Source organism: Lissotriton vulgaris, chromosome 1_1 (assembly GCF_964263255.1).
Source record: "Lissotriton vulgaris chromosome 1_1, aLisVul1.2, whole genome shotgun sequence".
NCBI lineage: Eukaryota > Metazoa > Chordata > Amphibia > Caudata > Salamandridae > Lissotriton > Lissotriton vulgaris.
Genome location: NC_141685.1, coordinates 551,808,892 through 551,833,488, shown reverse-complemented (window position 1 = coordinate 551,833,488; position 24,597 = coordinate 551,808,892). Strand labels below are relative to the sequence as shown.

The following is a 24,597-nucleotide window of genomic DNA, read 5'->3' as shown; positions in this document are numbered from 1 at the left end:
CACCTGCTGCCTTAGCGAGGGCTCCTGAGGACACGCTCTGCAACGGATGCCGCAATAGCCCTGCTGCAACTCTTCCCGAGACCGTCCCGCTGGTGGCTACGCGGGCGGTCCCAGAACCACAAATTGCAGCATCCCCGGTAGGCGCTCGCCTGAGGCGTCACTTCCAAGCGCCAGGCGGCGCTCAAAGGGACGCAGAGACTCCCGCAGTGCGGGACGCGCGCGGGCGAAGCCCAGGCCAAGGGTGGGCCCGTCGCATTCCGGAGGAGGCTGTGCTGGGCCACCAATATTCCGTTCCAACCCTCAATAGGTTTGAATGTTTTGGGACTCTGGAGGACATTGATTGACTTGATTCTACAACTCCTGATGATAACTTCCCATCTGTATTGGGGGCACGCTGTGGGGACCATGATGAAGTGGGTCATTACAGTAAAAGTGAAGATCTTACAAACGCCCCCACGCTATCCTCAAACGACCAGCCTGGCTCCTTCCGTAATGTGTGGGGTATGGGATAAGGGCAAAGCTTCCTTGTTAAACACAAATGACGAGGTCTCAGCTCTGTTTGTTGAACCCAGTCCAAGGAACCCCAAGAAACAGTGGAGCATCTACTGTTCCCAGATCCAGTATAAAGTTTGCTTCGTGGAACATTGCGGGTCTTACCAGTAAAGTTGCATCTACTGAATGGTTCACCTTCATTGAGAATTATGATATAATTTGTTTTTAAGAGACGTGGGCAGTGGATAGGGTATTTTGTGAGGGATACATCAATATATCCAAACCAGCTGTGTAGGGTGAACGGGGTAGACCGATGGGGTGGGGGGGTCTGACATTGTGGGTCAGGCAGACTAAGATTATTAGGATAAAGGAGATAGTCATTGATTCGCAGGATATTCTTATCGATAAAATTTGGCAACTCCATGGATACCCTGATTATCAATGTTTATTCTAGGGGCCAACCTGGCGGGAAGGCCTCAGAAACTGTAGCCAACATAGATGGTTTTTATCGAATCACAGAGGACACACGAACATTGATATAGCCGGGGACTTTATTTGTACCCACAAACCTCTTGACTGTGAGGACATGAATTTTAGCATTGAGGAAGACGAGCAGTGGTTGATTCCATGCTTGGAACTCCCTCCCATAAAAAAGTGGACCTGTGCAGCACTCAAATGAAAGTATTCTGTCGGAGCATGGGCTGAGGGCAGCAAATGGTCGCACAGTATCTGACAGACTATGGTTGTCAACTTATAATAGTGGGCTCCGTTCTAGTAGAATTGACTATTTTGGTCTCATTTGGTAGACATGGTGGTAGAGGCTCGGCCCGAAAGCGACCACAATCCACTCCTAGTCATTATGCGGCTTCCCGAGATCAAGCCTGCCGAAGGGTCGCCACCTCATGTGGATTTTGTACAAGGTCACTTGTCCAATGATATGAGACGCCTCAATTGGGCAAAGGTAGTGCAAAATCCGGAGACTCTGCTAGTTATGAGTAACCTAGTAGTGCAATACAGACAGGTACTGCAGACGGAGACAGAGTTGACCACCAACATGAGGCTCTTTTTAACTAGCTAAGAGGTTTTTTTATAACTACAAATAAAGTACGTGTATCACCCGCCCACAAGGCAGCAGTTTGGTACAATTCAAACTGCCGCACGGCTTATAGATCACTGGCAGGGACTATTAGGAGTCAAGTTAGGGATGCTATAAAGGAGAAAAGGCAGGAGTATAAGGTAGCCCAATCCCAGGCCAAAAGAGACTGGGATGAATCCCATTGGACAGATCTGCTCAGAACTTGTTCTGGGAGAGACTTGTCGGAATTTTTACACTTGATCAAGTGGGGGAAGGGCAATCAGAGCAAAGTGCCTATTAAGCATGTGGAACCTGATCAGTGGGTTTGTCACTTTAGCAGTCAATTTGCTGGGGACCTGAAGCCCCAAGTTATCTATGTGATGCCCTCTTCTCCACCTGCTCTCTGTATCACCAAGAGGGAGGTGGAAAATGCACTCCTGCAGGTCCCCAAGGGTAGGGCTCCGGGACTCGACTACATCCCCACAGATCTGTTTCTCCAAGATCTGGACCCCTGGGCTACGTATATACAAATATTAATGAACGCTATCGATAGGGGTGCTGAGATTCCTAAAACCTGGGCTGGTGCGGTGACACTTCCCATTTTCAAGAAGAGGGACCGCTTCAAACCGGGAAATTATAGGCCAATAAGCCTGATCGATTGCATCCAAAAGGTTGTCGCCAGGGTAATCCTAGGTAGAATGCAGGCCTGGTTGGAGAATTTTCATATTCTTTCTGATTTACAAACTGGGTTCCGGCAGGGCATAAGTACTGTGGACCAGGTTCTAAGGTTTGTCCTTATTTATTGGCAAACTGTCACCTTGGGCAAAGGTTTATATTACGCCGCCTTTGTGGACCTCAGGTCTGCTTTCGATCTAGTTCCCCGCCCGACTCTTTGCTTCACACTTTCCAAAGTAGGCATGCCTTTGGAAATCCTGGCCTTTTGTAATCAACCTCTACATGGACAATTATGCCCAAGTCAGATGAGACATGGCAGGTAGCACCACAGTCAAGTTTCCGGTGGAGAAGGGTGTAAGGCAGGGTTGCGTACTAGCACCCACCTTATTTTCAATTTACGTAAATGGAGTTTTAGAATATTTTGAGAATCATCCCACCGACGCCCCGAGTCTAGCAGGAAAAAGGATACCCCTCCTGATGTTCGCAGACGATACCCTGATCCTATCAAAAACAAGACAGGGACTCCAACGTGCCCTTTCAAGATTTGAGGCGTTCTGTGCGGACCATTACCTTATTGTCAATGTTGACAAAACAAAGTTCACGGTCCTCCAGAATTCTAGCAAATCCATTGGCTAAGTCAGAATTCAGGAGGGTACATTGGAACAAGCTGAGATTTTTTCCTACTTGGGGGTTATGATTGACAAAAAACTCAGTTGGAAACCTCAAATAGATAGCTTGACGGTGAGAGATGCCCAACTCTCTGGAGTTTTACTTAAGGAGCAAAGATGCTTTTACACTAAACCTGTAGCTCCTGTACTGCAGATCTGTAAGGCTAAAATTAGTGCTTCTATCCTGTATGGCGTAGAGTTGTGGGGATATGGGAATCTGGAACCCTTAGCGGTGAGCCTAAACAAATTTTTAAGATCAGTGGTTGGGATACCGCAATCCACCCCCTTGGTTCCCTTATATTTAGATCTGGGGTCCTGCTCCATCAAAGATGTTGCGCTTTGTAGGCTAGTGGTATACTGGAGGAGAGACTGGGTGACACCTGAGCTGGCCAACTATGCCCTGGCTCTGGTTGAAGTCAGGAAGCTAGATGTCAACAAGAAACTCTCTTGGTTCAGTTGTATTGTTCTGTGAGTTAGGGTGGTGTCATCTGTGGACCACGCCTGCAGCTAGCACTTTTCCTAGTAAAGCTGAACTAAAGGCAGCTTACTGGCATATGATAAACCTTAAACGGGTTACAGTTTCCGCTGGCCTGTCCCTGACCAGCACATTTCTTGAGATCAAGCTAGAACCCAAGCTCGAGCAGTATTGGGACATAATCACCTCACCTCGTGATAGGAAACTGTTCCACCAGTTCAGGGTAGGCTCCTTACCAACTAAGGCCTTTATTTCGAAGTGGTCTAACTGTGGGGCAAATTGTAGCAAGTGCCCATACTATCTAGATAGGGTTGAATCCATACCACATATTTTTTTTGCATGCCCGCCTTACAGTGTACCGAGGCGACGCTGGCTGAAACCAACCTGTCTAGCATTGGGTATTAGAGATTACATACTGGTGTATAGAATATTACAAACTTCATTAGATGGCCCAATCATGATAGCAACGGCTAAGTTTCTGGGTCAGGTGTGGGTGATTCGGTGGACTGGCGGAAGGTTTGGGTAACCGAATCCATTGTACATGTGATAACGTATTATGATTGAATGCTGCATTGTATGTTTCTCTTGATGACTTGTAAAAGGAGTTGGATTAATTATTATCATGTCAAATATAGGCCCAATGAGGGGTTTGTTTTTAGATCTAGTCTTTTATTGTATTTATTATTTTAAGAGTGAACGTGTTATGCCCTTGTATAATCCAGTCATTCGACCTATGATCAATGTAATGGTTAACCCGGTTTTTATCTTTGGATTGCGATAACTTGTGCTTTTTTTAAATCGAAATAAAGTTTATAAACTTAAACTGATTTTGTTTCAAATATTAGGCAGTTTTACCAAATGATTTGTTTACATTATACAGGAAGAAGTGTAAATGTTATGATAAGAAATAGTTTTCTCTTTTAGAGAACAAAAAAGGGAAAAGCCCCTTTTTTATGGATATTTATTTTAATGTTTTAATGTTGTGGTTTTAATTAACTGAATAATACACTTATTCAACCTATTGAATGAATGAACGAAAAATTTGTAGAACACAGTTGTTCAAAACTGTGTGTCCTGACACTTCTGGGGGCTGCTGCTGAACAGCCTGAATGCGGTATGTTGCCATTTTTGGTGACAGCAGGGCATTTCTGTAGTCCAACCAGGAAGCTAGAGCAGCATGGACAAGAGTTTTGCATGTGTCCATATATAGTCAAAGATTCCTAAGAGCATTTAGAAGAGAAAAACAAGGGTGTGCTTCTGCACCAATCTGTGCAAAGAAAGCGAGGTTTGTGTCTAATTCAATGCACAGATTTCTATCCGCTGGACTGGGCAGTCTTTGAAGTTGCAAGTATGGTTTTCCTGAATCCATTTTTTCTGTTTTTCCCAGGAACGTTCAGTTCTGTTTACCTTGGCACAGCGCAATTAAAATCAGGAGAAGAAGAGAAATTTGCCTTGAAACATCTGATCCCAACAAGTCACCCTGTACGAATAGCTGCAGAACTTCAGTGCCTTACTGAGGCAGGGTAAGCATCTATTTTTGTGGTGATAAGTTATGGTTTACTTAACAGACAAAGAACTGTTGCGTATCAAGTGTAAAGAATTAAAAAGATTCCTTCACACACCATTTTCTCCTTGCGCATATTTTTTATAGTGGACCAATTTCTTCTAAAATGTAAAGGTTAGATTAATAACCATTCAATTGAGATTTACTAAACTAGTATTCCTGCATTTTACATCATTACCTAGGCAGCAGTTAAATATCAGTCTAGTTGCAAAGGGAAAAAATGGTGAGTTATGTTGAATGTCCCCTACTAAGATTGACTTGGTCTAATCTTAATTCTGTGTATTCCAAGTATGATTTTTTTCCTGTAAATTGAAAAGAAAAATACAGTAGAAGTTGAAGTAGGGGAGTTAAATGCTTTAAAAAATACCAAAGTGATGTAGGTAATTTCCCTATTAACAAATGAGTATTTTGTGATGGTTTGGGGGGGGGGGGGGGGGGCGGCACGTGGAGATCACCTGCATAAATCCCGAGGATATCTCTAAAGGATGCTACACAATACTGTCCCTACAGATTTGCAACAGCTGTAAAAATGGAACCCAGGAAAGGCGATTAGCTGAACTTCATCAAGGAGGCCTTGTTAAGTGTAATGTTTTTTTCCACTGCCAAATAAAGGTTTACTATTCAGATGATGGTGTCTGTCTTTAAGGTGGAAAGTTACGAGCACCACCAACATCTTGTTTTGGTTCTTCTCTGCTCCAACTCACTCTACTCTACCTGGAGCATTCAGAAATGAACCATGCCAGCATTCTAAATTATGTAGGGCTGTAAGATGTGCCCACCTAACAATGGAACATATATTATGCGTCTAGTGGCGGATGGAGAGGGTATGGGCAGCAGGGAAGGGAAGGAGAAGCTACATTGTGGCAAAAAAAAGGAGGGTGAGCGGAGGGAAAAGAGGCTTGGCTGCTGCGGTGTGTGTGTGGGTGTGTGTGTGTGTGTGTGTGTATGTATATATATATATATATATATATATTTACTGGTGGGAGGAGCAAGTACATACCATCACGTAATCACCAACAGCGTGGTCCTGTACAAGCGTTATATAGATGACATTTTCATCTTATGGAGGGGCTCAGAAGAAAGCGCCCTTCAATTCTCCAGAGTCCTAAATAACAACAACCTGAATCTTAAATTCACATGCGCAGCCAACAAAGACAAAATAACATTTCTAGACCTTGAGTTTTTTCATGAGGGAGGCAAGATACAGACTCGCACCCATAGAATGGAAACTGCAGGGAACACCATACTGCACTCATCAAGTTTTCACCCTATAAGCCTCAAAGAGAGCATCCCTTATGTTGAATGCATAAGGATGAACCGAGGCACAAGAAAGCAGTGAAACAAACGTGCAAAACACGCAAAGGGGGCAGGGTAGAAACACCCTGACCCCCTAGGCCTGCTCAGGAGGCTCCCACAAGGAAGCCCAAGGCCCTAAATATATATATATATATATATTTAAAAGTACCGTTCTCTGTACTGTACTCTGTACCTTCCCGAGCGCATACTGGAGGTTCCTGGTGGGCTAGTTGGCCCCCAGGGACCTCCAGTATGCAAGGGGAATTAGTTCCCCCTCTGCGAACGTGCCAGGGGGCTTCTTAGCAGAAAGGTGTAAAAAGGGGCGTGGCCTCATTACACCTCTCTGCAATGCAGCCCCCTGGTGCATACTGGAGGTTCCTGGTGGGCTAATTGGCCCCCAGGGACCCCCAGTATTGAAGGGGAATTATTTCCCTCTCTGCAAACGCCCCAGGGGGCTGCGTTGTAGAGAGGTGTAATGAGACCACGCCCCTTTTTACACCTCTCTGCAACGCAGGCCCCTGGCGCATACAGGAGGTTCTTGGTGGGCTAGTTGGCCCCCAGGAACCCCCAGTATGCAAGGGACCTAGGGGGCAACTAGTCCAACAGGTATTTCCAGTAAGCGCCACGGAGCTGTGTTGCAGAGTGTTGTAAAAAGGGGGCGTGCCCTCTGAACACTTCTCTGCAACACAGCTGCCTGGTGCATACTGGAGGTACCTGGTGGGCTAGTTGGCTCACTGGGACCTCCGGATTGAAGAGGAATTAATTCCCCAATCTAAAACGTGCCACTGGGCGTGTTTGCACACATGTTACCTCAGGCCCGCCCCTTCCTTCACTATTGAGCAAAATATTACTGTAAAATCAGCCGAACTACGAATTCCAATTTACTCACCTGTTATCAGGAGATACCTCAGTGCTGCATCTTTCAGCTCACCACTATTCCTGAAAAGTAAATTTAATTGTACTTACCAGTAACTTGAATTTCCTTCCATAGGATATCATTGCCTGCTATATAAAATATATATACATTAAAACAAATTAAATTAAAAAAATAAATATTAAAATGTCAATATTTTTTAAAACTTTTTTCCAATTTATATTAAAAATATGTAATGTAATTAATAAAATATCTAAAAATAAATACTTTGAAACAATGTAGTAAATTAGTATGAAAAAATATATCCATTAATACATTAAAAAATTATCATTTACAAAACCTTTAAAATTCACTGAAAAAACCATAGGTTTCAGCCATGTTATAGTTAGGAATTAGCATTTAAAAAACCTTTGAAATTCACTGAAAAAACCATAGGTTTCAGCTACATTATAGTTAGGAATTAGTATTTAAAAAACCTTGCAAATTCATTGAAAAAACCATAGCTTTGACACATGTTATAGTTAACTGGACATTTCACTCATACAAAACAATTGAAATTTCCTGTTATAGTTAGTTCAGCTAACTATAACTCGCGCGCCCGCAATGCACTGCTTATGATGTCACATATTACATCACTCAGTAGGTATTTATAGTTAGGACCTAGTTTCCATAGGAAATCCGCAACATTCTATTGGGAATAACTTTGGAGCCGGTTGTTGAATCTTTGCAAATTTCTCAAAGATGGCCCGTTCCGCACCGCTTCTTCCTTGAAAGTCTCGAGTAGATTCGTCAAGTGGGGGCCGAGAAAAAAGGAGGGTCCCAAAACGGGTTTTCCCCATGTTCATTTCCATAGGACCTTTAGACACGGCTACAGCCCGAACCGCTGAACGGAATTACAGCAAATTTGGCAAAATGGTAGTCTGATTCGCAGATGGCCATTTTGCCTAAATGGTGTAAATCCCTCCAGTAGTTCCTGAGAAAATTAAGAGAGAAAACATTTATATATCTATAAGCGTGCACCGTGTGCGCCACGTACGCGTACCTTCCTGTGCACGAGCTGCATGCTGATTGGCTGCCACGGTCTGTCAACACTCCAAAACAGAAATTGTTGGCAGCCATCTTGTGCCTCGATAGACTGAGGCAGAAGAAAGCAGAAAAACAAATGTGTAGAACTCAAAAAGGGGGCAGGGTAGAAGCACCCTGACCCCCTAGGGTTGCTCAGGGGGTCCCAAAGGACCCCCAAGGCAAAAATAAAAAATATTTTTTGGGGGAAAATTCGCGGGGTACGTGTATGGTGCGCGTACTGTACGCGCATCCCGCAATTTTTCACAAAAAAAAATATTTGTTGCCTTGGGGGTCCTGTGGGACCCACTGAGCAACCCTAGGGGGTCAGGGTGCTTCTACAATGCCCCCGTTTTGAGTTCTAAAACTTTCAGAGCACGAGCTGCATGCTCATTGGCTTTCAACACTACAAACCAAGAAGTGTTGGCAGCCATCTTGTGCTCGGTAGACCGAGGCACAAGAAAGCAGAAAAACAAACATGTAGAACACAAAAAGGGGGCAGGGTAGAAACACACTGACCCCCTAGGCATGCCCACTCTACAGGGCGCATTTGCACAGTTTAAGATGGGGAATTAATACCTGTTCAATCCAGAGGTACACTAGAGGGAACTAGTCCAACAGGTATCTCCAGTATGCGCCATGGAGCTGCGCTGCTGAGTGTTTCAAAAAGGGGGGCGTGCTTCTGAACACCTACCTGCAAAAATATAGTAAATCAGTATAAAAAAAATAACCATTAATACATTTAAACATTGTCATTTAAAAAACCTTCAAAATTCACTGAAAAAACCATAGGTTTCAGGCCTTATATACTTAGGAATTAGCATTCAAAAAACCTTGCAAATTCACTTAAAATACCATAGGTTTCAGGCCTTATATAGTTAGGAATTAGCATTTAAAAAACCTTTTGAAATTAACTGAAAAAACATAGGTTTCAGACCACATGTAGTTAGGAATTTGCAGTTAAAAAACCTTTGAAATTCACTCAAATAACTATAAGCTTTAGGGGTGTTATAGTTAGCTGGACAATTCACTCATACAAAACAATTGAAATTGCTCCTATATAGTTGTACTAACTATATTTCGCGCATCCGCAAACCACTGCTGATGATGTCACATATTACATCATTCATGACATGGTCAGTGACATCACTGATGACATCTCAAATGACATCTCAAATGACATCACTGATTACATCATCCACGTGACAATCACATACACCTTTTCATACACTAGTAAAATCTTTCATCACTCTTTGTAAAATGCAGAGTATCATATTTGAATCCATTGACAAAGCAATACAAGTATCTAAAAACCCACTCAGTGATTCCTAGATGTATACACACATCTAATCACTTACCTGTAGATTCACTCATACATGCTGTCAAGGAACAATAGAACACTATCAAAAATACTTATACACATATATTAACATTACACACCAGCACACATCATATTCACTTATGAAGTCATCCTACTTACTTATGCAAACAATGAATCATACTTACAAACTTACTTAGCTACACACTTATACAAACACCACTTCATCTATTCATTTAGATAGTAAGTCATACTTAGTGTATTATAAAATCATTATTACAAGTATACAGTTATCCATACAGTCACTCATTGAGTCTTATGTATACTTATTTATATAAAACTGACACATACACTGTCTTTTATTTTTCTAGTTCGTTGGACATGTACCATTGAGAAATATATTTGCTCCTCACCACACCCATAAAGATATTCACTCACCCAAACAACTGTTAGGACATGTAGTTTTAACTTCATATATCTACTGGATCAACTATTCACACATCTTTGGGCAGTCACACACCCCTCCCCGAACCACACAGACATTCACTCTCCCATACAAATACTCAGTTAACTAATCAATAACTAATATAGACTTTCACATAGCTAGTAACCAACTAGAGAACCAGTTTACACAACAACTGACAAAGTGATACAGATATTCACACAGTTTAGTCACTATCCACTATATTTAGTGAGACACTATAAATTGGTCAAGTAAACAGTCAATTACACTGCTACTAAATCCTCCATCCAAATATTTATTTTTATATATCCTCTCATTCTTCAATGCAAATTGCTATATATATATATATAATGCATATTTAAATAACGAAGTAAACCAGTTTTCACTGGATGATATATATATATATATATATATATATATATCTGTATTGAGGATGGCTATAGCTGGGTAGAGACATTGTAAGAGATGTATTAAAGACTATTTGATGTACGAAAAGGGACAAAGGAACATTGGAACCTGAACATTATTGCATGAGTTGCCCCAAGTTGACTATAGCACTGAAGAAGCGTAACCTTCGCGAAACACGTTTTGGCTGTTTTTGTCAAAACTAATGATGAATAACAAGCTCTGTTTGTCAAAACTAATGATTGAGAATTGTGATAAATGTATGAAGGCTTGAACAACTATTTCATGTTGAACTGAGGAAGGTGCATACAAAAAAGAAGAAATTCAAAATAAAAGATTATACATGGACTTTGGAGCATTATTTGTGTTTTTCTCAAACTCATGAACTAATGTACTAACTCCCAGTGAGGGTAACGGGGAACTGAGATTCAGCAGCAGGCAAGGTTTCTATTTCCCTCTTGTGAAATATATCTCTCAGATGGAATAAACATCATGCTGTAAAATTAGATCTGGTGTTTCAACACCTATCAAAACAGAGCGTGAGAACACCTGCCTACTCAGAATCAGGTGGTGTGGAATTCTATATGGTAATTCCACTCCTCCTAAGCCTACGGGCCTAAGAACTACCAGTAGGTGGGAATCACCCTCATCTCCCATACAACCAAATGATAACTTAAAAAAAAAATATATATATATATATATTTTTGATTCACAGGGCAACAGTACAGAGCACAACATCATCTGTTCTTTTGTCTATACAGCAATTGGCTTCATCTCATATTTCTCATTTACATAATACAACCATAATCATGATAGCACGCTTTATTAGGAATACATTCGGTAGGACACGTCCTTTTTGCAGTGATCTATGTCCTGCGCACCCTGACAATGTACATGGATAAAATCAATTCAGACTACACATTTATTCATTTCTTTTCGGTAGTTACAGTCCTGTGAGAGGTGTGCCGGCACTTTGAGCAGTCCCTGTATCCACTCCTGCTATTTTGTCTCCATCCCCTGCTGATTGAGCATCTGTTTGTCGTTGTAGATATTCCATGAGGGGCTGCCAAATATCCTTTGGCATTGAGGCCTGCGGCAGTTCCTCCTCATAGGTACCCAGAGCCTCTTTACAATAGATCATATCTGATAACCAGTCCTTGAACCTGGGTAGGCGTCTGCTTCCCCATTTAATAGCTACACGCCTTTTGGCCAATAGAAGTGCCACTGCCAGCAGTTTACGATGTCTAATCGTCTTAAGCCTGTAGGCTCCTAGGCAGCACGTCAGTGGTGTGTTTGGAATAAATTCAGCCAGCATAAGAGTCAGCGACTTCACTACCTCCCGCCAATACGCATCCAACACCGGGCAGGCCCATGCCATATGTAGAAAGTCAGCTCTAGGGGCCGCACATGTTTTGCAATAGTCAACCGTTCTAAGCCTGTACCTGTGCATATTTTCTGGAGTGCAGTATGTTTGGTGCAAAAATCTAAAATGTATGATTTGCAGATTGCAATTTGGAGTAAGTAGGTGTAACTGCGTACAGCTGTAAGTCCAATCCTCTTCGGATATAGGCGACCCGATCGCCTCCGCCCACAGTGTCCTCGCCCTGTCTGGGCCAGTGTGCTGCTCATTTTGAGATGTCGTGTATAATTTGGTCACTAGTGCCACTCGTGTCGGCGCAGTCAGTAGAGTCTGTAATGCTTTCAGTGGTGTTGGTTCATTTAGGAAGTCGTCATATAAGTCTCTCATTGCAGCTCTTAGCCTAAAGTAAGCGAACCTTTTCATTGGCGTCTGATGTGCACATAGAGATGTGTCTTGGTATGAGATAAATGTATTTTGCAGAAATAATGAGCCTAGTGTCGTGAGTCCCATTTCCCCAATGAGTCTTCTCATGTTGTGTTCTTGCGTGACCGACCGTTTGGGATGGTGTGCTAATGGCAGTGTCGGCGCATACACCAGTAATTTTCGGACTCTCGTTGCCAGCATGTACCATGCTCTCGATGTACATTTAACTGGGTGTATGATATCATTAGGATACATTCCCCCTGGGTCTGATATGTATTGTGTCAACTTGTTCGGGTGCACGCTATCTGTCTCTACTGCTATGTGTGGTATGTATGAATGTGGTTGCGTCCAGTAGTGTGCGTGTTGTGCCTATGCACAATAATAGTACAGCTGCATGTCTGGGGCAGCAAATCCTCCCTGATGATACGGTCTAGTGAGGATCTTCCAGCTCACCCTAGGTTGCTTCCCAGCCCAGGCAAGCTTTTGTAGAAGCGTTCGTAGTTTAGCGAAAAAGACCTGCGGGAGCCAGATCGGAATGTTCCAGAACAGGTATAACATGCGAGGCAATACTACCATTTTTAGGGCTCGCCTATCCCATTCTGCAAGGAATGGATAGGGGAGAATTTAAGTGAGCAAAAACGTTGTCAAACTATCGGGCGGATTTCCGAAAGTTCCCGTGAACACAAGCACCCGCTTTTGCCTCGGAGAGCTTCACTTCAAAGGGCTCCCCCGCACACTGCTTCACACTTCACGGCCGCCAGGCCGTGTCTCGCATTTCTCCTCCTCCCCGCCCCCCCTCCCCACTGCAATGCCAAGAGCTTGTTTTAACCCTGCATTTTGCTGATTTACTACTGCTGCCTATAGTGTTGGCATTTATAAATGAGTTGTTGATAGTCACTGTAAAATTGAGTGTACAAGAATATATATATTTTTTTAATCCATTTCACGGCCGCAGAGTCTATTCTGGCTGTGCTGGTTCGTAAGGCCTGCGCCGTCCCTTGAACCGATCCCCTTCAAGGCCACTCCATGACTCGAAGAGATGGGTTTAAAACACCTCTGCAGACCGCGTCCTCCACTCTTTTCAAAATGTAAACATATTTTTACCGCTGTGGGGGCCTTTGTTACGCCGCCTTCTCCTCCTGATAGCACGGCAGTGTGCTTGCAGAAAGCAGCAGAAGCCTTAGCGAGTCTTTGACGTCTTCTCAGGGAGCTGAGAGTTTTACATCACGCAGTCTTTGACCGTCTGAGGTTGGCATTATGACCCCTCTCCCTCAGGTTCCTTTTCAGTAGATGCAGAGTGCAGAGTGCACTCGGCGCCGCCACAGCATCACTCTGCGCCGCCACAGCATCACTCAGCGCCGCCACAGCATCACTCAGCGCCGCCACACCATCACTCAGCGCCGCCACAGCATCAATCTGTGCAACCATTCAACAACTGGTTCAATTATGTTCTCTCAATGTTTCAAGCTTTATTACAAATGTCACAAAAAGATGTTATTTCACTTTTGTTCTTGGATTTTCATCACAATAAAATACACTGAACAAAATCTTCACAAACGTTATTTACAAAAGTTTAAGCTATTGCCATTATAAATTACAATCACTTTTATTTAAGTATTAATTATTTAAAAAAATTAAGCCGTTATTTGTAATATCAATACATCTAAGTCACGTAAATACAAAACATGTTGCATTACAAGTGCTGTAGGTGTCACATTTGCGAAAGTTATAACTATTGGCATTGAAAATGACACAGCTATTAATTTAGCTATTTTCAAAACCAACACATAAATATAAAAATTGTCATTTACAAGACCAATAGCTCAAACTTTCATAATGCGAGACCTATTGCATTGTAAATGCTTGTTTGGAGAGCGATGCGGTCTGCCAGCGAGAGCGGTAGTTTAATCCATTTTTCTATTTGATCTTCCAGTTTGCTTATAGCCACTCCATAGTTTGCCCTAACGACCGTCTCAGGGTTGCGGTGTACCCAGACTCCTAGATATTTTACGGGATCAGTGCACCATTTTTAGGGGTAATCCATCTGTGGTTCCGGGGTCACTGCCGTCAAGGGGATCACTACGGATTTATCCCAGTTTATGCTAAGGCCCAAGTATTGTTCAAACTTTATGTACTCTCTAATTAGCGGGTTTAGGGTGGTGTCCGGATTTCTAGTGTACAGGACCATATCATCTGCATACGGAGATAGGCTCACTGGCCGAATAATAAATTGGAGCACAGTTTCCGGGTGTTTTTGCCGGATTTTACAGGCCAGCGGTTCTAGTGTGAGTGCAAACAAAATGGGCGATAGCAGGCACCCCTGACGAGTACCCCGACTGATCACAAATGGTTGTGAAGTGTGTCCATTAATACGTACTCTGGCTCTGGGCTCGTTATATAGTAACGCTATCCACTTCAGGAAAGCGGGCGGGAATCTCATCCTAGTGAGTACGGTCATCATGAAGTCCCATTCGACTGAATCGAAGGCCTTCGCCGCATCTAATAGGGCGGCTGCCGCCGGCAATTCGGGATCCAGACTATGATCGACGTGAATATGGTTTGAATATTGTGGGTTGTGGATCTGGTAGGTATAAAACCTGCCTGATCAGGGAGCACCAGGAGCTGCAGGAGCGGTTGTATTCTGTTTGCTATTATTTTGGCCAGTATTTTTGCATCTCTGTTTATAAGGGATAGGGGACGATAGGAGGCACATTGTGTGGCGTCTTTACCGGGTTTCGGTAGCGCTATCAACAGCGCTTCCCGCAAGGTAGGTGGGAGAGCTCCCTCCTGGTATGCCTCTTCCAACATCCGCGCTAGTTGAGGAATCAACAGGTCTTTATATTCCTTATAGAATTCACCCGGCAATCCGTCAATCCCCGGGGCTTTATTGTTAGGTAAGGAATTAACCGCCTCCCTAAACTCGTCCTCGGTGATATGGTGTCCCTGGAATTCCCTGTGGGCGTCTGACAGCCAGGCCAAACTCACGTCATCAAGATAGTCATGGATGTCTGATTGCGGGTGCGTTACTTGCATGGTGTATAGTGCTGAGTAGTAGGAGCTGAACTCTTCCAGTATAGAGGGGGTGTCATGCAGATGCTCTCCTTGTGCATTCGTAATGTGTTATTAGCGAAGCGCCTTTCATTGGTTTGATTTTGTGCATCAGCGCTCTGCCTGGTCTACCTCCTTCTCCATACGCCTTGGCCCTGTATTTTCTGGATAAGTATTTTATTTCTGTGTCGGCATATTCGTTGTATGTATTGATCTTGCTCCGTATATCCGCCAAGAGTGGTTCATGTAAGGTAGCAGCGTATTCAGTTTCTAGTGCCTTGATATCTCTTTCTACTTTGTGTAGTTGCTGTCTGATGTCTTTAAGGAATCCGCCGTGTGCACCTATGCAGTGTCCTCTTATAGTGACTTTGAATGCCTCTCACACCAACCAGCTGCCCTCCACTGACCCGATGTTCCTTTGAAAAAAGCCCGTAATAGTGTGACGGAGTTCCTCTCTGAACACCTGATCTTTCAGTACATCTGGTCTAAGTCTCCATGTGAATTGTCTCGGGGTGTGTGTCGGCACCTCCAGCTCTAGTCGGACTGTGGAGTGGTCCGAGAGGGTTCTGGGTAAGTGCCCCACTACTTTGGTCCACGTGCACACCTCCTGCGTGGTCAGCCAATAGTCCAATCTCGACCAGGTATTGTGTGAGTGACGTGCATGTGCCCTCCCTTCGCCCGGGTGTCTCTTGCGCCATATGTCCTCCATAGCCCAGTCCTGCATATCGTCAAATATAACCTAGGCTGCACGTCTCCCATGTTTATCTGTGCCAGTAGCTCTATCCAATAATGGATCTAGACATGTATTAAAGTCTCCGCCCCATATTGTCGCAGTTGGGTGAATCTCTTATTTTCGTCCATATGGCTTCATAAAATTGTGGATCGTCTGTATTAGGTCCGTATGTTGTTATAATGGTAAGATTTGTGCCAGCAAAAACTCCCCTGAGTATTACAAATCTGCCCTGGTCATCTGTGTACGTAGTATGCAGCGTGAATGGGGTGTTGCGTTTAATCCGTATTAGGACTCCTCTAGCATAATTAGAATAGGATGATGCTGCGCGAATCTGCGCCCAGCGATATCCAACTCTACACTCTCTCTGAGGCGCTATGTGCGTTTCCTGAAGGCATGCAATATCTACATTGTACCTGTCTAGGTATGCAAGGACTTTCCTTATTTTGTTCGGGTCTTGTAGTCCTCTCACATTCCAAGACATGAGTTAACGTCCTAGTCGGCTGTGTCATGTCTGTTATACAGTATTATGGGTGTCTTTCATAGATTCACATGCCTGAATCCTTCCCAGTCGTCGAGACGGGAGTCTCCGGTACATAAAAAAAGTAATGTCCTATAGACCTATATAGAGAAACATAGGCCTAAGGGCCTCAACTTAGTAGCCTATCTATGTCCTTTTGTAAAAAGGACCAAACTTCAGAAGGTAGACAATCGGCTATCACCTCCCTCTAGAACCTTCCTGTCAGGAGCCTCAGTCTCTCAGATTTTCTACCGCACGTTGTGCTTGGGAGTCTCCACCTGAGTTCTCAGGTTTCCTTGTTTCAACTCTTTTCTTCATAGAAATTGGATATTTTCTTCACAGTTCCTCTATGGCTGATCAACAGAAGAAGGGTCTCTTCAGAACTTGCTCTTCTTGTGGTAAGAAGAGGCTCCATATCGATGATAAGCATGAAACCTGCTTATACTGTCTTCATCCGTACCATACACCTAAAGAATGTAGAGTTTGTAGAACATTCTCTACAAAGACTCTAAAAGACAGAGAAGGACGACTGCTACTCTGGCTAAACAGGCTGAAAACCAGAGACAACCTGGAGTCTTCAGAGGACGGTGAGATAGCTTCTGTTTCCTCTAAATTATCCTTGAAGAGGCCAAGGGTTACTTCCCCTAGCCCTACAGACGTTCCTCCTAAAAAGACTGTCAAAAGTCTTCAGAGGCGAAATCCACAACGTCTGACAAGGAGGTTCCTGCCTTAAGGAAGCCTGCGCCGTCGTCGACTATTAATTCGTCGACGCTTTCCTCCGCGCAGAAGCAGACTGTGTCTCCAGTCTATGTTTCGACATCGACGACGACTGTGTCGACGATGACGGCGTCGTCCGCCTTCTCATCGACGACGACGACTACTCCATCGTTGACGGCGGGTAAGCCTGTGCCGTTGATTATCCACATTAAAAAGCCATCAACGACGATTAGGATTTAGTCGACGACGAAGCCAAAGCCGTCGACGGCGCAGTGTGCAGCCGACGAAGACAGCAACGACGTCGACTAGTGCACCGTCGACGAAGGTATCGTCGACGAAGGTACCGTCGACGACGATGGATATCCAGTAGACGACATCGTCGACGACATCGGCGACACTATGGAAGCATTCGGAGCTGATTTCTCCGTCGTTGGCTGCTTTTACACCAGCAGACGGCTTGCATCAAACCCCTCAGGGAATTAAAGGCACAAAAATGCAGATAACACCAGACTTGACGTCACCAAGTAGGGTGCAAAGATTGCCCCATCTCGCCTACTGCAGGACGAAGACTCAGACGAGGATCTAGACGATCAGGCCACCAGTCCTTCACACCTAATAGTTAAGTACCAAAGCACTGATGATGAGGGGAATGACATGGAATTTGCAGAAGAGACTGTGCATTCACAGGTCCAAATGCAAGTCACGCCAATGGTATGCCTTCCAGTGTCTATAGTTTCTGATTTTCAATTCTTGATTCAAGACTACAAACAGCGATTTCCTGAATCCACCCCTACTCCGCCAGCTGGGTCAAATCCAGCTACACCTGGACCGACGCCATCTTCCCGGCCTAGACCATCACCATTAGTGATCCGCCAGGAAAGAGATCCAGTGCAAGATATTCTGTCTTCTGAGGAGGAACTTGAAGAACAGGAGGAGGGAGAGGTCCGAGATGCCCAGTCTGACCATAGAGATGATGAGGACTACATCGCTCCTTCTCCAGCCACACCTGAGCCCGCTACCTCGGACTCACCGCCAGTGGACATTGGCGGATTTCATAACTTAGTGGAGAGAGCGGCCAAAAGATTCCATATGACTATGGAATCTCAAGAAACTGACTGTTTCCTGTATGATTTTAAAGACCCGGTTCGGAAAAAAAACAGGTCAATCCCTATCATTGACCACATATGGGAGCAAGGAAAGCAGCTGATGCAGACACCAGCCTCAGTCTCAGCAGTGGTACCACGGCTGGACAAAAAGTATAAGGCACCTCTTTGGGGAAAAACTCGACGAGGCCCTACAAACGATCAAAAAAGATACTGACACGGCAAAGGCGCTTGGCACATTACAATTTAGGGACCAGTCCTTTCGAGGGAGCAGAGGTAGAGGTCAGTCCTCTTACAGAGGATCTTACCAAAACAAATCCACATACTCTTATAATAAGGGCCGGGCGCAATACCAACAGCGACCACAGCAACAAGGTCGCCTAACCTCCTATGGAAGGTCCAGCTACAGGGAAAAAAACAAAAGGAAAGCCACTGGCGGACGCCAATGATCTTTTCCAGCAGCCAGTCCGTCCACAATGTCAATTTTTCAAATTTGGAGGAAAACTGACACACTTCCTCAACAATTGGAGATCAATTACAACAGATCGGTGGGTGCTCCAATTGATCCAATTCGCCCCCGACAACTCCTCCTCACAAAATGCAACAAATGAATTTACGATTACTCTTTCAAGAGGTCTCTTCTATGTTGAAGAAAGGAGCATTAGAGCGAGTACCATCAGCTCCGAGAGGAAAGGGATTTTATTCCCGCTTCTTTCTGATACAAAAGAAAGGGAAGAAATGGAGGCCTATCTTAGATCTGAGGGCACTCAACGCATTCTTGAAGAGTCAATTGTTCCGCATGGTTACGATCCAGGAGATTTTGGGGCTACTAGAGGAAGGGGACTTTATGACGTTTCTAGACCTACAAGACGCATATTACCACATCCCTATTCACAAAGGCCACAGGAAATTCCTCAGATTCGCAGTGGCGTGTCAACACTATCAATTCTGTGTCCTCCCATTTGGCCTTATATCGGCACCTCGGATATTCACCAAGTGCCTTTCTCCAGTGGCGGCTTTCCTACGACAGCATGGACACCAGATCTTCCCATATCTGGACGACTGGCTGGTGAAAGCACCATCTATGGCAGGTGCAGTCAAATCCTCCAGCGCCTGTCTCAATCTTTTCCAGCACCTGGGCCTGACGCTCAATCACGAGAAGTCTACTCTACAGCCCTCCCGAGTTCCTACCTTTCTCGTGGTGACATTGGATATCCCATGGGTGGCGAAACTAGCGGAAGCCCACACGGACAAAATACTTAATGATCACATGGCGAAAAACAACATCCTGGACCCCTCCCAACATGGGTTCAGGCCGGGCCACAGCACGGAATCCGCTCTCCTTACCTCCACGGAAACTTACGGGAAATTATGGACTCCGGTAAAAGTGCCGCGCTGATACAGCTCGATCTCAGCGCGGCCTTTGATACGGTCTCCCATGCCATCCTACTGAAACGCCTGGAAAACATCGGGATCGTAGATTCGGCACTACAATGGTTCCGGTCGTTTCTGACAAATAGATCCTTCCGGGTATCTGCCCCCCGTTCATTTCCCAACCCCAAGACATAGGACAAGGAGTCCCACAGGGCTCTGCCCTCAGTCCATCCCTGTTTAATCTATATATGCAACCCCTGGCGGAGGTTGCCAAAAAATGGGACCTCACAATGGTGTCGTACGCCGACGACACACAGTTGGTCATCAGCCTCAACAAGGCTCCCTCTCCCGATTCCACTAGATTCAGGGATGGACTGACCGCCGTCGCTAACTGGATGACAGCAAACTGCCTCCAGCTCAACGGTGGCAAAACCGAGGTGCTGATCTTTGGGAAAAACCCTAACCGCTGGAGTGACCTCTGGTGGCCCCACTCATTGGGCCAAGCCCCCCCCCCCCCCCCCCCCCCCCCCGAAAACTCTGGCAAAAAACCTAGGAGTTTGGCTGGACTCTGCACTTAACTTCCAGTCTCATACTAAAAAAGTTGCCGCGACTTGTATTGGATTATTGAGAAGCCTCAACCCCATCTTAGGCTACTTTGATTCCAAAACGCTGCAACTTATTGTACAATCGACCATCATGGCCAGACTGGACTATGCGAGTGTCCTGCTGTTAGGAGCTAACAAAGCTGAAATTAAGAGATTCCAACGGATTCAGAATTCGGCTGCCAGGGCAATAGTAGGCCTGCCTAGAAGGTGCTCCGCGAGAGCTACCATTCACAGACTACATTGGCTGCCCGTGGAAGCCCGCATCCAATTCAAGGTCCTCATCTTTGCCTTTAAAATTCTGAATACCGAGGGGCCAGAGCTCCTCTGCCTGCTGCTAACGCCCTACAATCCCCAACGCAACCTCCGGTCCAAGGGGCAACATCTAGTCATGGTACCCCACACGAAGGTCTGTCGCATCGGAGGACGCTCTTTCAGACTACTGGGGGATAAGTTATGGAACTCCCTTCTCCTCCATATCCGTTGCATCGACAACCTACTAGCTTTCCGCAGAGCTATCAAAACTCATCTCTTTTACCCCCTGTAGGTCTCCTTCTTTTCTCTACTCAGCTGGTTGTGTTATGGTTCTAGCGCCGGGACGCCCCGTTGCTGGGGCAGCTGTTTGCGCTTTACAAAATGCTTAACATAACATAACATACGGAATGTTCAAAAGCATTCCATTCTCAAGAAAGACAGCACAAGCTTATCACTCTGGCCACTTTGGTGGGCTCGAAGAAAACTTTACTGGTCCGTACGTTCAAGTCCCTCTTGGGGATGATGTCCTCGTGCATCCTGCTTATTCCCCACTGTCGGCTCAGAATGCGCCCACTGCAGGAGGCCTTGACCAGGCAATGGACTCAAAGCACAGGTTCTTTTGAGGATCGCATTGTGATAACTCAGCAAATGACCAAGGCCTTACTCTGGTGGAGGTCGCCCAAGAACCTCTCACAAGGGCTACCGTTCCTGCTTCCTGCAGCCCCACATGTGGTAACAACGGACGCCTCTCTAGAGGGATGGGGAGCTGTCCTCCAGGAGTTGCAGATCAGTGGCAAGTGGACGGACCAGGAAGTGCAGCTCCATATGAACCTCCTGGAGCTGAGGGCAGTTTTTCTAGCTCTGCAGGCTTTCCTACCACACATCAAGAACTCCCCAGTGCTAGTCCGGACCGACAACACCACGACGATGCACTACTTGAACAAGCAGGGAGGAACGCATTCGCTCACACTATCTTGCGAATCGCAGAAAATTTGGAACTGGCTTGTGCTCCACAGTATCGCGTTAAACGCGGAGTATGTTCCAGGCAAGGACAACATCATAGCAGATGCTCTGAGCAGACAGAGTTCTATGTCCCACGAATGGGAGCTCGACCAAGAGGTGCTAGATCACATCTTCTCGGAATGGGGAACACCACAGATCGACCTTTTTGCCACCAGGGAGAACGCCAAATGCTGCAACTTCGCAAGTTGGCATCCCCAGTTAAGGTCTGTCGGAAATGCATTTTCCATCGCTTGGCGCAACGTGTTTGCGTACGCCTTTCCGCCATTCCCACTGATACCAAGAGTCCTCAGGAAGATGAAGACCGAGCTCTGCACTCTGATTCTGGTTGCCCGTTCTGGCCGAGGCAGCATTGGTTCACGGACCTCCATCGCCTCTCAGTTCAGCCGCCAATCCGTCTGTGTCAACATCCATCCCTGCTCACGATGTCCAACGGCCAAGTACACCACCCGAATCTGAAATCACTCAGGTTATCGGCTTGGCTCCTGAGTATCGAAAGTTCTGCCGGCTAGACATCCCGAAGGAGTGCAAAGATGTCCTTGCGAAGGCAAGAGCGGAGAGCACAAACAAAACCTATTCCTTAAAGTGGAAATGCTTTTGCATCTGGTGTAAGGACAGAAATCTACATCCCTTTCAGGCTACTCCGGAGCAACTACTACCATACCTACTCCACCTGGCACAATCGGGCCTTGCGCACGCCTCCATCAGAGTTCATTTGGCGGTGATTTCACGGAATACAAGAACTTCGAAAGGGCCCTCTCTCTGGTCACACAGGTTAATAAAACAGTTCCTTAAAGGACTCTACAGATCCTTTCTTCGGCCACTGAGGGTTCCACCAACATGGCATCTCAATGTGGTCCTCAACCAATTGATGAAACACCCTTTCGAACCCATCCACAGGGCGGAGTTCAAATACATCTCCTGGAAAGCATCCCTCCTTCTGGCACTGACCTCAGCAAGAAGGCTCTTTCCATACAAGATCCTTTCATGCAGTTTAAGGAAGACCGAGTGGTTTTAAGAACTAATCATCTGTTTATTCCTAAGGTCCTGTAGTCCTCCGATCATTCTTCCCAAATCCCAGCACTGCAGCTAAAAGAACTCTGCACTCTTTGGACCTGAAAAGGTGTCTTAAATTTTACCTTGACAAAAATAAACCGTTCAGGAAAACAAATCAGCTATTCATCGCCTTTAGTAGGCCAAGGAAAGTCATGCTGCTTTCCAAACAAAATATTTCAAGATGGATATCTTCAGCAATTGCCTTTTGCCACGACAGAGCCGGACGGCATTGCACTCAAAAGTGAGAGCTCACTCTACAAGAGCTGTGTCCACATCGGCTGCACTGTTTGCTGGGGTGCCAATACTGGACATTTGCAGAGCAGCGGCGTGGAAGTCGCCGCATACCTTCACCAGGCACTATTGCCTGGATACGGAACTGATGCAGGATGCAGCAGTGGGCCAGGCTGTGCTTCGTCATCTATTCCAATGAGGTGAGCCTTCCTCCTTCCCGCCATCCTTCGCTGGTATGCACATTTATTTACTTATTTCTTGTTATTTATTGATGGCTCATAGTCGCATGATATGTATTATCTAAGACTGGTATATGCTGTTCCATCAGAAATGTGCATAATGTATTGCTTGCTACTCTGATTCAGGCATGTGAATCTATGAAAGACACCCATAATACTGGATAAGAAATGCGTTACTTACCTGTAACTGCAGTTATCCCGTAGTCTTTCATAGATGCACATGCAACCCTCCCGCCTCCCCTGGAAGGACTCACTTCTTTCTCGAACAGTATTACGCCTACCTAGCTTGGTGCGTACGAAAATCTGAGAGACTGAGGCTCCTGACAGGAAGGTTCTAGAGCAGAGGTCTTCAAACTTTGTGATGCCGAGACCCCCTTGTAAAACCTTTTTAGGTGTAAGGACCCAGTTCCGACAAAAGTTTCTAGAAACTGGTACTCCTCATCATCAACAACTATCGACAACCATAAATGCGCCTGTTAGACCTCATCACATACATCCATCCATCCATCCATCATTCGTCCACCCACACTTTCACACATCCATCCATCCATCCATCCTTCATCCATCCACCCTTTCATCCTACCAACCATCTATCCTTCACCTGTTCACCCTTTCATCCTTCCATCCATACATTAATCCTTCATCCATCCACCCTTTCATCCTTCCATCCATACAGCCATCCTTCATCCACCCACCCTTTCATCTATCCATCCATTCACCCATCATTCATCCACCCACCTTTTCACACATCCATCCATCCTTCATACATGCAACCTTTTATCCATCCATACATCCATCCTTCATCCATCCACCCTTTCATCCTTCCATTCATCTATCCTTCACCCGTTCAACCTTTCATCCTTCCATCCATACATTAATCCTTCATCCATCCACCCTTTGATCCTTCCATTCATTCAGCCATCCTTCATCCACCAACCCTTTCACACATCCATCCATCCATCATTCATCCATGCAACATTTTATCCATCCATACATCCATCCTTCATCCATCTACCTTTTCATCAATCCATCCATACATACATCCTTCATTCATCCACCCTTTTGTTCATCCATCCTTCATCCACCCTTTCATCCATCCATCCATTCAACATTCATCCACCCACCTTTTCACACATCCATCCATCCTTCATACATGCAACCTTTTATCCATCCATACATCCATCCTTCATCCATCCACCCTTTCATCCTTCCATCCATCTATCCTTCACCCGTTCACCCTTTCATCCTTCCATCCATACATTAATCCTTCATCCATCCACCCTTTCATCCTTCCATCCATACAGCCCTCCTTCATCCACCCACCCTTTCATCTATCCATCCATTCACCCATCATTCATCCACCCACCTTTTCACACATCCATCCATCCATCATTTATCCATGCAACCTTTTATCCATCCATACATCCATCCTTCATCCATCTACCTTTTCATCAATCCATCCATCCATACATCCTTCATTCGTCCACCCTTTCGTCCATCCATCCTTCATCCATCCACCCCTTCATCCATCCATGCAATCATCATTCATCCA

General features: G+C 45.2%; 1 protein-coding gene across 2 annotated transcripts in view; it reads left to right on the top strand.

The window, feature by feature from the left end:
• CDC7 (cell division cycle 7) overlaps positions 1-24,597 on the top strand; it is a 269,093-nt gene that overhangs the window by 40,916 nt on the left and 203,580 nt on the right. For both annotated transcript variants that reach the window (XM_086953942.1, XM_086953941.1), the window contains exon 3: positions 4,773-4,908. In XM_086953942.1, coding sequence (XP_086810068.1) covers positions 4,773-4,908 — 136 coding nt within the window. The remainder of the gene's footprint in view (positions 1-4,772; positions 4,909-24,597) is intronic.